The sequence below is a fragment of the Malaclemys terrapin genome, chromosome 11, assembly GCF_027887155.1.
Source record: "Malaclemys terrapin pileata isolate rMalTer1 chromosome 11, rMalTer1.hap1, whole genome shotgun sequence".
NCBI classification, from domain to species: Eukaryota; Metazoa; Chordata; order Testudines; family Emydidae; genus Malaclemys; species Malaclemys terrapin.
The window spans coordinates 29,932,077-29,948,710 of NC_071515.1; the positions used below are offsets into that span (position 1 = coordinate 29,932,077).

General features: G+C 40.7%; 1 protein-coding gene across 2 annotated transcripts in view; it reads left to right on the forward strand.

The window, feature by feature from the left end:
* Window positions 1–16,634, forward strand: part of COL5A2 (collagen type V alpha 2 chain) — a 179,531-nt gene that overhangs the window by 88,135 nt on the left and 74,762 nt on the right. Inside the window, exons 2-6 of one of the 2 annotated variants that reach the window (XM_054043613.1) lie at window positions 2,990–3,214; window positions 5,074–5,087; window positions 6,762–6,794; window positions 7,839–7,871; window positions 11,754–11,807. In XM_054043613.1, coding sequence (XP_053899588.1) covers window positions 2,990–3,214; window positions 5,074–5,087; window positions 6,762–6,794; window positions 7,839–7,871; window positions 11,754–11,807 — 359 coding nt within the window. Of the gene's footprint in view, window positions 1–2,986; window positions 3,215–5,073; window positions 5,088–6,761; window positions 6,795–7,838; window positions 7,872–11,753; window positions 11,808–16,634 lie in introns of both variants that reach the window. The other variant, XM_054043612.1, reaches the window with a different exon arrangement.

Consider the following 16,634-nt stretch of genomic DNA (forward strand, 5'->3'; position numbering starts at 1 on the left):
TAATAAATAATAATAATAATAATAAATTAATAAGATCTCTGCATACAATGCTGTATGCTAGTGGCTGAATTCAGTTTTACTTTTATATTTTTCCTTCTCTCTTAGTTCAGTCCGTTTGTCTCCTTTTTCCCATATAAAACTGGAGAGACAAAAAGTTTTGAACTTCAAATATATATATTTCTTCTTATACAGGTACTGCATGGACAATATTAAGGACGTGTATAAAATAGGAATCAATGTTTTTCATTGTTATACCTTTTTGCTTACAGTTATTGACTATTATAGATACATAGGGTGGAAACCTGACTCCCTTGAAGACAGTGGCAAAATTCCTGTTGAAGTCAATAGGGTCAGAATATAAAGTTGTAATATTTACATGATCTATGGATAATCCCACATTACATCATTGCTGCTGCCTGTAGACATCACAATAGAAGTGGGTCCAGGGAGGATAAAATAGTAAAGAAAGAATAGTCAGTGGTATCAAAAGTAACCTCAAGGAGGGTTGGGATGGAGCAGAAGCCCTGATAGTTGGCCAAGAGAGGTTATTAAACCTTGGTGAGAGTAGTTTCAGTGGAGTGGAGAAGGCGGAAACCAGCCTGGATGGGATCCAGATGGAACTGAAGAAGAAGTCACTGTAAATGGCACATTGGATGAGTTTAAAAGTGAAGGAGATAAAGGAGATCGGCCAGTAATTAGAGTGGTGGATAAGGTTAAAAGGTAGATGTGTGTAACATGAAGGAAATATGTGTACATGTCATAGAGACAAGGTGGGTGAAGTAATATCTTTTGAAGTTGGCCCAGTAAAAGATATTGCCTCACCCACCTTGTCTCTCTAATATCCTAGGACCAACATGGCTACAACTATACTGCATATATCTTTTATTTTTATAAAATGTCATAACAGGTATATGCATTTCCCTTACAATACATGTCATAGCATGTATATATAAACTGTGCATGGGTAATACCATTTTTTCTTTGTGCTTAATTTATAGTTATACATATAAATATTTATAATCTATTATTTTTATCTACTAGGAAAGTCTTAGATTTTCCTGTATACTTGTTTGCTTTTAACATTTTTCTACATATTTTGCCCCCATTCATTTCTTGTGTTTTAAAGGCCAGATTTGTCCTGGCACCCAAGCTGAGCTTGGCACTAGAGCTGATTGGAGAAGGGCAAACATGGATTTATACCACTTTCATAGCTCCCCATTCTGAGGTTTTGCCCCCTCAGTGAAGTTACAGCTGTCTCGGTGGCAACCTTAACTTGAATCTGGTCGCCTGTAGCCCCAGCAGCAGGGAATAGCTGTAGCATATTGTTACACTGGCTCCTCTCCCTAGTAATCCTCCCAATAATCCCCCTATGCTATTAAGTGCAATTCTCCAGTGATGGTTACAACAGTTTTACAGCCCTTTTATTCCAACAGATTGACATTGAAAGGTTAAGGCAACTGTGAGTTGAGCCCATAAACTATAGTTGATTTGTGCAGTCCATGATGACTATTGCTTCCCTTTTCCTAACCAAGAAATAAAGTAGTAAAATAGCAAAATGTTACCAATACAGGACTCAATAAAGAATTAAAGGAAGGTAATATAAGTAATGCCAATCAACACAGGTTTGTGGAAAATAGATCCTGTCAAACTAACTTGATATTTTTTCTGATAACGTTACAGGTTTGGTTGATAAAGGTGATAGTGCTGATTTAATATACGTAGACTTCTGTAGGTCATTTGACTTGGTCCTGCATGACATTTTGATTAAAAAAACTAGAAAGATATACAATTAACATGCCATTAAGTATATTGGTTAACTGATAGATCTCAAAATGTAATTGTCAACAGGGAATAATCATCGAATGGCTGTGTTCCTAGTGGGGTCCGTTGGGTATCCGTTCTTGATCTTACACTATTTAAAATTTTTATTAATGACTTGGAAGAAAACAAAATCATGTTTGCAGGTGACACAAAAATTGGGGGTAAATGGTAAATAATGAAGAAGACACGTTAGTACTATAAAGAGTGGTCTGGATCTCTTAGTAAACTGGGTGCAAACAAACAATATGCATTTTAATATGGCTAAATGTAAACGAATAGATCTAGGAACAAAGAATATAGGCCACACTTACAGGATGGGTATTCCAGCCTGGGAAACAGTGACTGAAAACGATTTGGGATCATGGTGGATAATCAGCTGAACATGAACTCCAAGTTTGACGCTGTGGCCAAAAGGGCTACTGTAGTCTTTGAATGAATAGACAGGAATCTTAAGTTGGAGTATTACCCCCGTATGTGACTGCTGCTGGAATACTGTGTCCAGTTCTAGTTGTCCACAATTCAAGAAGGATGTTGATAAATTGGAGAGGGTTCAGAGAAGAGCCACAAGAATGAGTCAAGGATTAGAAAACAAGCCTTACTGTGATAGACTCAAGGAGCTTAACCTATTTATCTTAACAAAGAGAATATTAAAGGGTAACTTTATTACAATCTGTAAGTACCTACACGGGGAACAAATATTTAACAATTGTCTCTTCAGAGACAAGGTGTGACATGATCCAATGGCTAGTAGTTGAAGCTAAACAAATTCAGACTGGAAATAAGATGTAATTTTTTAACAGTGAGAGTTAAAATCTCTGGAACAACTTACCAAAAGTCATGGTGGCATCTCCATTACTGATAATTTTTAAATCAAAATTTTCTAAAAGATATACTCTAAGAATTATTTGGGGGAAGTTCTATGTCCTCTGTTATACAGGAGGTCAGAGTAGATGATCACCAATGGTTCCTTCTGGCCTTGAAATTTATGAATCAAAGAGGTTAAAGAGTTAGCATTTTAAAGTCCCAAGGATTGGTTTCTACTCCATTGTTGGGCTGTTGTCTTCATCACTCATGTGCTTTTTACACCCATAACATACTGTTCCCAGTTAACACACTCCTCCTGTGGTTTGCAAATGCCTAAAAAGTGTTTTCTGTTCTTTCCTAGAAGAGGATGCTGAAGAAATAGCCTGCACTCAAAACGATCAGATGTACCTGAACAGGGATATCTGGAAGCCCTCACCATGCCAGATTTGTGTCTGTGACAATGGAGCCATTCTCTGTGACGAGATCCAGTGTCAGGATGTGTTAGAATGTGAGAGCCCTCAGATTCCCGCAGGAGAATGCTGTCCTGTGTGCCCCAACACAGCACGTGTTGATTTTGATGGCAATATTGGTAAGGCTGCTTTAGATTCCTTATTTTACATGAAGCCTGGTAAGCTGACGTTTTGAACAATGTCATCTCTGATATGGTAGTTTGAGATGAGCAAAGGAGATGGTGTTCAGATCCAGATCTGCCCAGGGTTTGGCGTTTGGATGTGATGCAAAAGTAGGGCTAAAGTTCAGGTTCAGCAAACTCTCACAAGCAAACTTGTGAGATCAGCTATTCTCACGAGATTTCCACGGTCTTAGACTCGAATCTCAATAGAATGGTTATTCCAGTGAGATTTTTGCTGTCTTGAGTTGTATCTGAGCTGGGTCTGAAAGAGAGGTCCTTTCTGGCTGCAGTTCATACACCCACCCAATAATGTTGAGGTGACTTCATAACCAGAGGTTTGATCTTAATCCCCCTTTTGGAATCTTGATGAGGTTTGGATTTCAGTTTCTTGTTCGGATCCATTTTTATAAAAAACATATCAATTTGATGGTTACATTCCATACATACCTCCTATTTTCCCTACTAAAATTGTATATGTGTAAATATAAAAATTGTTTAATACAATTTAAAGAAATTGCCGAGTGTGAAAGCATGTGATGGACAAGTAAATCCAGATGAACCAACCTGAATCTTCAGTCAAAGCCAAACTAAACCTCTTATGAGATATAAAAAAGGTTTACTTCATCTTTTAATTTTTAATATTTTTCATTTCATTTTCTTTTATTTTTTTTGCTCCTCTGCATTTTCTTCTTGTGTCCGGGCCCAGAAACAGAAAATATGAGTAATTTTACATTAAAGACTGTTTTTGTCACATTTCTAGTTCAGTTTTTCAGACCCATGAGATTAGGATAAAATTTAGATAAATCATCCAAAAATGATCGGGTAAGTTTCTGAACAAAAATCTCTAAACTTTTCATTCTATACTCCTTAACACTGTGTATTATATTATTTGAACCATATAATCATCTAAAGGCATTTTAAAAAGGGAAATAATTATTGCTGGTTATATTAGTGTAAATAATGTGGAGTAATGATAAAGGGAACATAGTAGGGAGTTGTATAATTAAGCAATAAGACAAGACATGGCATGCGTTAATAAGCAGATGGTGCATACTTGCTGTGCATTAGGAGGCATTAGGCCATGGATGAGTGTCTTCAAGGAAGAAGAGCATTATGAATACATTCTGGAATGTGTTTATTAAAGATATTAATAAATATCCCTCCTAAAGATTTTTGTTATGAGCCTCACCTCAGAACTGTGAATTCACTACCAGTGGGGACTGTACATGAGTATTGCAATACTTGACAAAAAAACTCAAAGATCATTCAATCGTCTGTAGCTTTTGAAAAAAATCAGTGTCAAATACCATGATATCGGGTGGGATTTTCAAAAGTGCTGATCTGTCTGTTCCCAGTGAAGTTGATGGGAATTTCACCATTGACTTGAGTCGGAGCAGAGTTAAGCCCATGTTGAGTGCTGTTGAAAATCCCACCATAGTGTTAAGCATTCTTAAAGAGTCTTGGAGCCAGATGTATTCGCTTACGGAAAGGGGGAAATTAGTGCGGATATACAGTGGGACACCATTAAAATGTCATTTGCTATTCTGGGGTAATTGTATTGAACATGCTATTTCCTATTCTGTCCAACACTCAGAGAGGCTGGGCATCTAGGGAACTCTTCCACACCTTACTGATCCCCATTGAGGAAGGTAGGGCATGTGTACCTCTGGGCACTTCTCAAGCTCCCCATTCGCAATCTGACCATTTCCTATGCCTCCATGTTGCACCATTCTGGCTGTACAGACATCCATTCACTCCTTAGAATGTTTTGCCTCTCTCAGTAAACTAATTTGTTTCCTTTTTTGCTCCTTTTATAGGTAGAGGAAGGAAGGTAAGTTTTACTTTTTAAACTTTTTAAAGTGTATTAAAGCCCTAAAAAGGCTCCAGTCATTTACTTGCGGCACTTAGAAAATTTAAATTATACAATAAAATATCACAAACACTGCTCATCTCACTCTGGCTAGTGGATATATCAACATGTCCCAGCAGACATCATAAAATAATTAACCTCCCATAGCTGGCATCTTAATAATGAAACCTCATTGTTCTCACCGAACCTTCTTCCTAATGCCTGGGGAGATTGCAGTCTATCTGGAAGGATACCAAATCCTGGGGTGGAAGGGCCCACAACCTAGGTTCCCTTATGGAGAGCCCCTACCAGAAACCTCTCTTTTATCAAGGAAGTTCCAGGTGTAGTACCTCACCTGGCTTCATCTCTAGCAGCATCACACAGGGATAAAAGGGGTCCAGACCATTTAAGACTTTATGCGGGGATTTTGTGAGGGAGTTAGGTGCCCAACGCCTCCTGATCCCCTTAGGTCCCTGAAAATCCCAGCTTCAGCACCTTGTATTCCACACATAAACTAATTAGTAGTTAGTTCATATCCTGGAGCGCTGGTGTAATGAGTCCCAACATGGAGACCTGTTTAATAAGCAGGGTTATTATAACAGCTTCATACTACCTAAATAATACTGTACTATTAAGAATTCTGTGTGTGTTACATTTGCTGTTATATTTAATTAATTCATGGAGTTGACCGTGGATCAATTAGATCTTTGCAATAATCACTACAGATTACATACAAGGGTCAACATGCAAGTGCTCTTTAGCTCTATTTCAGTTATGCCTTATTTGATCACTATGTGTCACGAATACATATTTTAAAAATATAAACATCTTTCCAGCTTTCCTTCCACTTTCACTGCTGTAATAGTTCAGCTGACACAACAGAGCTCAGCTAACAGCATTACTTAATTCAACACTCAACACTAAATCTCATCAGAGAAAGAACAAAGCAAAATTGAAACTGAGGTACTCAATTGCCATAGGAAACCCTTATCGGATTTCACACGAGTGTACACTGCAATAGTACGCTAGTTATAAGTGGAGATGGTCCTGAACAGAAAAAAATAACTCAGTTTCCATCTTTTCAGCCTTCCAAAGTTCAAGAGTGTTTGGATCTGGAGGTTCATTTTGACCCATTGTTGACCAGCCTGAGTGGTATGTTACTGTAGATACAGTAGGAGGCATTCTCTCCTGGTAAGATACTTTTGTTGTCTGTTGGTGTGAGAATGTCTGTAACATACCACATTGTGTGAGGATAAGCAGGGAGAAAATGTGTTGTAGTGAGATCTCTTAGAAAAAATGCAAATTTAAATACTTACCTCCAATAAATAACCTATTAAGAGGGGAGCTAGCCTCAAATAAGTATTTAACATTCATTTATATTTTTAAAGTGATAGGTTGTAGATATTCAGTAATTCTAAACATTCACTTCTGAGTAAATGCAGTAGCAGTATTAGAGGATAATGTCTTTATACCTTCCTCTGTGGAACTAAATTGAATGTACTAAGATTGTTACTTGGTAAACCAGGCAAGGAAGTTTAATGTCACAGTGTGCATCATGTGTCAGTAATAATGTTGGAGAAGGCAGTTAAAGTTCATAAATAATGTTATTCATTAATAGTCTGCTATCTGAGCTATTTTTGTTACTGTACCCTGCAGGGACAAAAAGGAGAACCTGGAGTGGTGCCAATTGTAAGTTAATTTCTTCTTTGTTTATCAGTGCTTTTTGGAAGTATACATGTCTCATGCTGTAATTTAGGAGATTTAAGAAAATTAATCACCCCTATATCAGAATTGTAGCATTTATCCAATGAAAATATGTAAATTATTTAACACCAGCAACTGCCACAACAAGATTTTTAATAGTTGCATTTAGTTGTAAGGAATAAAATTAAGGCTAAGGAGAATTTCTTTCTAAAATATACCCAACAGGAGTTTTTGATGGCTAATATTGCATATGTGCCATTGAAACCTGTCAATTGTATTTTTGGGAAACAATTCTGCAGTATTAAACCTGTACATAGTGATTTTCTTCTTCATAGTTAGAATCTGTGCATAGTGTAATGGGCAATAGGTTAATATTAGAAGGGTCTAGAACTCATAAGTAGAGCTGGTAAACAAAATCAGCAATTTCTTAATTGAAAACCATTTGTTTTTGACATTTTTTATTTTTAAAAAATGCTCAAAATTCAGAATTCAAAATATTTTTTTAATAATTGTGTGACAGTTGCAACTTTCTGTCAGTTATTTATTTTTCCCCGCCCCTCCCCCCCCACAGGAAAACTGTGGGGAAAGGTAAAAACATTAGAGAAAGTGAGAATAATTCAGTTTCTCTCACATTTACTTTTTCCTCCTGGAAAAAGTTGACAATACGATTTTTTGTAAAAAGAGAAAAAGTGGTGGAAAAACACTTTTAAAAACTTTCTAGTGGAAAAGTGAAAAAAAAGTTAAAAAGAGAGAGAAAGTAACACCCTCACTTTTAAAAATCTTTATTTGCACTTTTCTAGTAGAAAAAAGTCAGCATAAAATTATCATCAGACTTCCAAAGTTCTTGTTATGTTATTCAGAAAAGGTACTGAAATTTAAAAGGGGTTACAAAATCCTAAAAGTTGTCAGGTAGCTTAATTTACTGTACAAATCTTCATCGTTCAGTGAGCAGTTTTCCTTAGGGTAGCCATGACAAATGCATTCCTAGTGTTTTGTGAAAGCTTTAGCTCATGTCTTCTCTGTGTTTAGGTTACAGGAATACGAGGCCGCCCAGGACCATCAGTAAGTAGCATCTGAGCTTCTGTTCTTCTGATTATATTATTTCCAGTCTCTTCAATTTCATTACTGTGAAAATGACTGTAATGCCTGGTGGGTGAGGCAGGCTAGGGGGAAGTCCAGAGCAGTAGTCAAGTGTGTGCAGGTGGTTGGGCAGCCAGGAGGTTCATCGGTATCAGAGGCAGTCTGGGGCAATGGTCTGAGTTCTCTCAGGGGTCGGTAGCCGGGAGAGCCAATCCATGGGGCTGGGTCAGTGGGCTGTGGAGGCAAGGTCAGGTGAGGTGGCAAGGCAACAAAGTAAAGTCATTACTCCTGGGGGACTTTTGCACCACTGCGCAGGCGCATATTTAATGAGCCCTGCAGATTTCTATTTTTTTGCGCAGAAAAAAGCTTCTGCCAAAATGGTGCTGCAGTTCCACCTTTTGCCCACCAGAGGGCGATGTGGTGCTAGCTCCCCTCCAGGGAGGGGAGCGAGAGCTGCCTTAGCAGCACTTGTCAGGCCAGGTCAGGAGACAGGGTCTGTGGGGTGCTCTGGGGGAGGACAGACTGGGCTGGGGCTGAATGGGAGTGAGGACACAGAGACACATGGGGATGGGGGAGGGGTACAGGGACACATAGGGATGGGGGGCTAGAGGAGGGCACAGAGATACTTGGGGCAGAGGGAGGGGTGCAGAGCTACATAGGGACAGGGGGTAGCTGGGTGATGGCACAGAGACTCATGGGGATGGGGGAGGGGTACAGGGACACATGGGGCTGGGGGGCTGGTTGTGGGCACAGAGACACATGGGAATGGGGGAGGGGTGCAGAGCTACATAGGGACAGGGGAGTGCCTGGGTGAGGGCACAGAGACACTTGGGAACAGGGGCAGATGTGCCTGATTGAATGGGAGAGGCTAGGGGTCAGCCAAAGTCTGCGTGGGGGAAGCTCCCTAACAATCCCTCCCTACCACTCCCAAAAACCTGTTCAGTACTTTTCCTATTCATACCCCACAGCTCTCCAAGTTCACACCCAGGATCCTTCCCAGCAATTTCTTCCCTCTCCCTCAGCTCCTCAATTACCCTGACTCCCCCAAGCCTTTGCACTGCTTCTGAGAGGTGCAGGAAATACAGTTCTGTAGTGTAGCTTAAATGAATTATTACTCAGAGTTCTGTATTCATATGCCTAGTAAGGAATCTATTTGTCAAAAAACATTTCCTGAATCTTTTTTGTTGTTTGTATTGATACAGACATACTTGCTGACAGGTATTTTGAAATAAATGTCCAAAAATAATTGAAACTGGTGTGATTATATTGTGTTATTTTGACAAATAAAATATGCAGAATTTTGCAGAATTTTAAAATATTTTGCGCAGAATTTTAAATTTTGTGTTGCAGAATTTTTAATTTTTTGGTACAGAATTCCACCAGGAGTAATGACAGTCATGCAAAGCAGCAAGGCAAGGTGTCTAGGCACCAACCAGCAGGCAATGGCCTGTTGCTATCGCACCTATCAAAATGGGGTTCTGGTGCATGACTGGGAATCTTATGCACTACAATAATACAAATAATAAATATTAATTAATAAATAATAATCCAGGGGCAAACCTTGTCTGAGCTTCCATGGTTGTGGAGGGCCCTGCCTTCAATGTAGCTGATATGGCTCCACCGAGCAGGGAAGGAGCAGGACTGGGGACCCTGTGCTGGTGTTTATACCCATTAGTATGCTACAGAGAACAGCTCATTGAAGGCTAATTGAGATACAGCATGCAGAGGTGGGTTGAGAAGGGAGAGGAATGGGGCAGAGTCCTGTGGGTCCAACAACCAATGGACCTCCTGGTACTGTATGTCGGAAGCTGTAGTAGAAGCCACATATTGTCTTTGCTACCAGTATGTGACCTGGTGGGGATGGAAGGTTGCATTTTTCACACTCCTATGCAGGAATTGGTACAGGGCAGGGGTAGGATATGTTCATCCATGAAAGCCATAAATACTGAAAGAGGGGTGTGAGAGGGCACTAAACTTCAGGGGCCATATTGTCCTTCTATTAGGTAGCCTACAACAGTGGTTTTCACCTGTGGTCCATGGACCTCTGAGGGTCTGCAGACTATGTCTAAGATTTCCAAAGGAGTCCATACCTCCATTTGAAATGTTGTAGGGGTCTACAAGTGAAAAAAAGGTAGAAAACAACTAGCCTACAACAATAAGATGTAAGAAGCAACTCACAAGGGTATGAGTTACATACAGCCAGGAATACTGGTATACTGCCCCGAGGGCCAATGAACATGGCAGCAGGAGTTATGAAGCCACAGAAAAGAGAGCATGAAAAAATAAATTAAGGACATGGACACAGAAACCCAGACAATGCTAAATACTCCCTCTGGGAATGGAAATGAATCAGACGCATAAGAGAGAGACAAATAAAACAGTCCTAAGCTGCTGTAAAATCTTTGGCAGAATGCAGTTGTTGTGCTGAGCATGCACAATGACATCAGGAAAGGACAGCAGTCTTGAGATCATAGGACAGGAGAAAAGGATGGAGCACATAAGAAACGGAAGGCAGGTTGCTAGGGGATTTCTGGCATTAAAACAAATGGACAGTGCCATAGCAGCTGTGAGAGTGCTTTTGGCCACCAGGTGTGCCTTGTGGATACTGAACCTATTGACCTATTTGTAGGGATTGATGCTCAATTCCACCCTTGTATATGTGCATGTGCCTGCTGAGATCCAGGGCATCAGGGCCTGTCCTAATATCCTTTGGAGAATCCTTTGTTCTTCAGTGTGAACCATGTCCTTAAGGATTCATTTCTTCCTTATTTTCCAGATCTGCATCTAGCACCTCTCTGTAATGCCTCTTGCATCATTAAAGTTGCTGTCACCTCGTCTGGCCCAGGGCAGCTGTTCTGATCTCTTTTTTCTTTCCATCCTTTTTGGGTACTGCCTTCTGCTGCTGCTTCGTGATTATGTTTATACTTTTTTCCCTATTTGGTTGCTACTTTGGCTGCTGTGTGTAGGGCCTCTCCTATCATTTCCCTTCTCGTGTTCACCCTCTGGTGCTTGTTCATTAAGATAGGTATCCATTCCCGAGGAGAGGATTGCATGTATGCAGAACTCCTCTTTCTCTGTACCTTTTTAAGCCGAAATTTTCTTGCATGCACTCTTTCCTGCACCCCTTGGATGAAAGGGCCCTCAATCAAGATGCTCTTCAAGAGTAACACATTCACAACTAAAATGAATTTCTCTCTTCTTTTCCTCACCCCAGAAATAAATGACAGATGTTGGGTGGAATTCCGCCCCATTCAAGTCACTGGACTAGCAGTAGGGCCAGGATTGTATCCCTTGGGTGTGATTTTCCATTGCCTTCCACCTTCCACCTGCACAAAGTGAGAGCAAAGTGGATGTAAAATGCTACCACCAATATGACAGTGGAGAATTCTTTTTTGATAGAGGAGCCACTCTGGGGTCACTGCTTCCTGCCTCATGGCCAAAGTGCAGATGTGGTCAGATCTGCATCAATGGTGCAGATCTGTGTTCTGGCACAGGGAGTCTCTGATGAATTGCACAGGGGACAAGCACCTCTTTTGTAGACTGCCCAAATCCTGTAACCTGACTGCAGTGGAATAGCACTGGTTCTATATGTTTGAGAAAAAATGGGGAGCATTTGAGGCTCTTTGTGATATTCATGATATTGCTGTCTAACATTTCTCTCCTGAATCTGTAAGAAGTGATTTGAAGTGAGTCCACCTTTTTAAAAGGCAAACAAACCAAAGTACTGCCTCACACTGAGTGTACGCTTTCTTGAGAAGGGCTGTTTTTATAAAATTACTTTTAAAATAATTATTTTATTTTACATTTTCAAAACTCTGTAAATCATTAGCTCAATGTATTTAATGATTTTATTTATTCCTTTAGGGACCTCCAGGTTCACAAGGACCAAGAGGAGAACGAGGACCTAAGGGGAGACCTGTAAGTTGCTAAATGCTGTTCTTAGAAGTTCACTTAATCAGTATTCACGTGCAGGGCTGACCTCAAAGTGCTAAATTGCTTTACATCTGCTCTAACATCCAATGCCTTATAAACATTCCAGTTCCTTTCCACCCATCTCCCAAAACACAGATCACAAGGCCAGAGGATTTTATATCTACTGGTTCTCTGAGTAGTTTGAAACGTGAATTTTACCTTTGAAACAATTGACCAATGTCTAGAGGCATTGCCACTAACAAGTCATCATTTGCCAACACTTACCCGAAATGAGACATGAAGTATCTCATACCTTTATATGGCAACTAAAGGTAAATGTTGACTTTTTAATGGCGACAACATTGTATCAGAGGTGATGTTAACTGCTTAGAGCAGTGGTTCTCAAACTAGGGCCGCCGCTTGTTCAGGGAAAGCCCCTGGTGGGCTGGGCCGGTTTGTTTACCTGCTGTGTCCGCAGGTTCGGCCGATCACGGCTCTCACTGGCCGCGGTTTGCTGCTCCAGGCCAATGGGGATTGCAGGAAGGGCGTCCAGCACGTCCCTCGGCTCGCACCACTTCCTGCAGCCCCCATTGGCCTGGAGCGGCGAACCGCGGCCAGTGGGAACCGCGATCGGCCGAACCTGTGGATGTGGTAGGTAAACAAACTGGCCCAGCCCACCAGGGGCTTTCCCTGAACAAGCGGCGGCCCTAGTTTGAGAACCACTGGCTTAGAGTATTTCAAAATGGAAGAGAGAGCTCAAGAAATAAGTAGGAGTCAATGTGTGGGCGGAACGTGGAAGTATGTTAGTGAATAATATTATTAAGACTGCACTGCAGAAATAAATGCTCAATAAAGGAATTTCAGCATCTGCATGATTGGTGGTTACATGAACCACAGAAAGGCTGAAAGGGAATGGTGAAGATATCAAAGGAGTTGAGGTTCTTTCAAGTGGGTATAAAAAGGATCCTTTCAATCTCAGAATTCTCTTCTCTGCTCCATAATGTTCTAGCATGGAACCTTTGAAGTAGGATTATACTTTATAATGGTAGACTGTTTCTCCAACATGTTCCTTATTGAAACAAAACCACAGCAAAAATACAGAAGGTGCTTTAAACAGGTTTTTAGATTTTAAACAGCAACATTATTTCAATTTATCTTGGATACTCTCTCATCCCTTACTACAGAGGTAGTTCTCATTGACTGCCTGTGGCCTTGACCAAAGGCCAGACCTCTGAGACCCATAAGAATACTCTACTCCTTTCCACCCCTACTCCTCCCACCCAAAATGTTGAGGCTGCTTTTGGAAAGGGGGGCCTCCATGCTAATGCTGACTTTTTATTTCCTTATGGACCTGCATTTAAGGAAAACAAAAAACATTTAGATGTAAATGAAGTAGTGTCATATTTTTCTACTTTTATTTTAAGCATCAGATTATTTGTTAATCATGTAATGTGATGAAATGCCACTTGGTGGTTGAGTTTAGCAGCTGTAGGTTTATAAAATACATTGCATTGTAGGAGGAGGAGTTTTGAAATAAGAAGCAATGTAGCTGTATGTTTAGCAGCAGCAATCTTTGTTTCTGCAATCTGCCTCCTGGGATTGAACAGTTACTTCTTTGAATTCAAACAATATTATTCTTAGTTTTTACAAGTAATGTTTTTACATGATTGAAAATAAACTAAATCTTGTTCAGGGGCTCTAGTTTCACGTAGTATACTGGTACAGTAGGTATTAATTATATTACTGTCTTAATAGTATGATAAACTGTGGTTTGAAACTGTTTTACTGTGGACTATTTTCTTTCACTATAATATCAAAGGCAAAACTTTAATCTTTTGTTTTCTGAATACCAGTAACAAATAACCACAGTATTATTGTATTTGCAGTAAACTGTGTGCATGTTCAAAGGAGGCCACCTTGTGGCCTAGCTGGAATATCTCTTACTCAAAATCTCCCCATGGTTGCTGAGTTACTAAAAGATGAACAGGGACAAACAAAATGGTTTTACAAAACAAAAACATTCAATATGAGCTACCTCCCGCTGGCTAGTTGTCCTCTCCAAATTAATATAAACACACAATTTGCTAGTTTTCATTCCACAGTGTTGATGTCGCAGCTGATGAATTTTTGGAGGTTAAAAAAATGCTTCACATTATATTTTTTCCTACCACAAAGTATGTGTCTAAAGGGATGTTTTGGTATAAAGCTAATGCATTGTTGCCCTCAAACTCCATTTAGCATGGAGGGTTCAGTGTTTGTGGGCCAGTCAAAACAAAATAAAACATCTGGAGACAACAAATAAATACTACTGGCCATGATGTTCAAACGTGACTAGTAATTTGGGGTGCCTCAATTTTTTGGGTGCTCAACCTGAGACATTTTAAAGAGGCTTGATTCTCAGGTGGCAGGCGCTCCGCACCTTCTCTTAAATCAGGCTGCTTTAAGGTGTCTCAAGTTGGACATCAATGGTCATTTTAGAAAAGCTTGTCCCATTGTTCATTGGCATTCATATCTTCTTTCCAATGAGTGGATTCTGTCTGTTTCATTCTAGAACAAAGAAAAGAAAATAGAAAAACACATTGCTCCTGTTTTTAGATTGTAAGATTTTTGAGGCTGGCATTATGTCTACCTCTGTTTGTATAAGACCTACTATAATGGGGCCCAATATTGTCTGGGGCCTGTGGGTGCTACTGTAATTTACATATTAAATAATAATGCAGGATTTCTGAGGAGACTCTAGTAGACTTACCATCTGTACGCATCCATCCTACAGGGATGGGCTCAGTCTAGTCCAGGGGTGGGCAAACTTTTTGGCCCGAGGGTCACATCGGGGTTGCGAAATGATATGGAGGGCCGGGTAGGGAAGGCTGTGCCTCCCAAAACAGCCTGGTCCCCGCCCCCTATCTGCTCCCTCCCTGCCCCCCTCAGATCCTCCAACCCATCCAACCCCCTCTGCTCCTTGTCCCCTGACTGCCCCCTTCTGGGACCGCCCCCTGTCCAACCCCACCCACCGCTCCCTGTCCCTGACTGCCCCCCCCATCCACACCCCCGCCCCCTGAGAAGCCCCCCAGGACTCCCACGCCTATCCAACCCCTCCGTTCCTCGTCCCCCACGTTGCTAGGATCACATGACTTCTGACCATAAAAACTATATAGCTAGAATTATGAAAGAAAGCATTAACTTGTCCCTGGGAGTTTTGAGGAGTTCATTAGTACCTGATATGGTAGACATGGGCTATCCTAATGCAGTCCCCAACTTCTGGGGGACTCATTCCAATGCACAGCAAACCCTCAGATGATTACAGTCCTTATCAAATAGAAATAAACGCAAGCCAGCTGGTTATAGTAGTACAGCATGTGTTTGTAATGATGGCTCATTAAGGAAGACTTCATAAGTTTTATGGTTGCGGGCTCTTTATAGAGATTTAGCAAAGTTCAAAGGCTCATAAAATGTTTCCTTCACTATAATCAAACATTTCTCTCCATGTGTAGGTGGAAGTGAAAGTGGTGGTCGGAGCAAACACTTCAAAGTATTTATTCATTTAAAAATGGATTTTTACATGTCCATGAAATATTTCTATTGATTTTTGGCTGTTTAACTCCATTGATGTCTTGCCAGCTGCTTCTTTATTTAGTTCTTCTCATACAAGCTGGATGCAGGGGAAAGGGGACAATATGGAATTCACTAGAATGACCATGTGACTGTAGTCACTCAGAGAAGCTATGGGATAGATTCTGGTCTAATTTATGCCACTGCTAATCTTAGGTAACTCCTTGGCATCAGTTAACCTAGTATTTGCACTGGTATAGATCACATTCTGAGGCCTGGTGTACACTAGAAAATTAAGTCAGCTTAACTACATTGCTCAGGGGTGTGAAAAAGCGGTGTAGGTGAGCCAACCTAGACAATGCTAGGCTGACAGAAGAATTCTTCTCTTTTGACCTAGCTACCACGTCTCAGGGAGCTGTATTACTTGTGCTGACAGGAGAAACCCTCCCCTTCAATGTCTACACTGAAGCATTGCAGCGGCACAGTTGCTCTGCTCTAGCATTTCAAGTTTAGGCAAGCCCTGTTCTTGTGTGTCATTTGTACAGCAAATTCATGATAGTTGGAGGTCTGTCTCTGATAGGAGGCTGCAAACATTCAGCTGCATTGAAATCTACTCTGTATTCTTGCTACACTTACACTGTGTGCAAGGCTAAGCATTTCTAAAGCCACAATAAACACCTTTTGGGAATGATATGAACTGTTCCTGGGCCCCTAAAAGAATATTTTTAAAGAAGACAGTCTAATTTATCTCCATAATTGATGGCTGCTGTTACTTCCAGACAGTGCTTCTTGTCTGAGGAGCAGGAATGATCATGAGAATGGTCATGTTGGGTCAGACTAATGGTTCATCTAGCCCAGTATCCTGTCTTCTGATAGTGGCCAGTGCCAGATGCTTCAGAGGGAATAAGCAGAACAGGGCAATCATTAAGTGATCCATCCCCTGTTGTCCAGTCCCAGATTCTTGCAGTCAGAGGTTTAGGAATACCCAGGACATGGGGTTGCATCCCTGACAATCTTGGCTAATAGCCATCGATAGACTTAGCTTCCATGAACTTATCTCATTCTTTTTTGAACCTGGTTATACTTTCTGCCTTCACAACATTCCATGGCAATGAGTTCCACAGGTTGACTCTGCATTGTGTGAAGAAGTACTTCCTTTTTGTGTGTGTTTTAAATCTGCTGCCTATTAATTTCACTGTGTGACCCCTGGTTCTTGTGTTATGTGAGGGGTAAGTAATTCTTCCCTATTCACTTTCTCCACACCATTCATGATTTCATAGGATT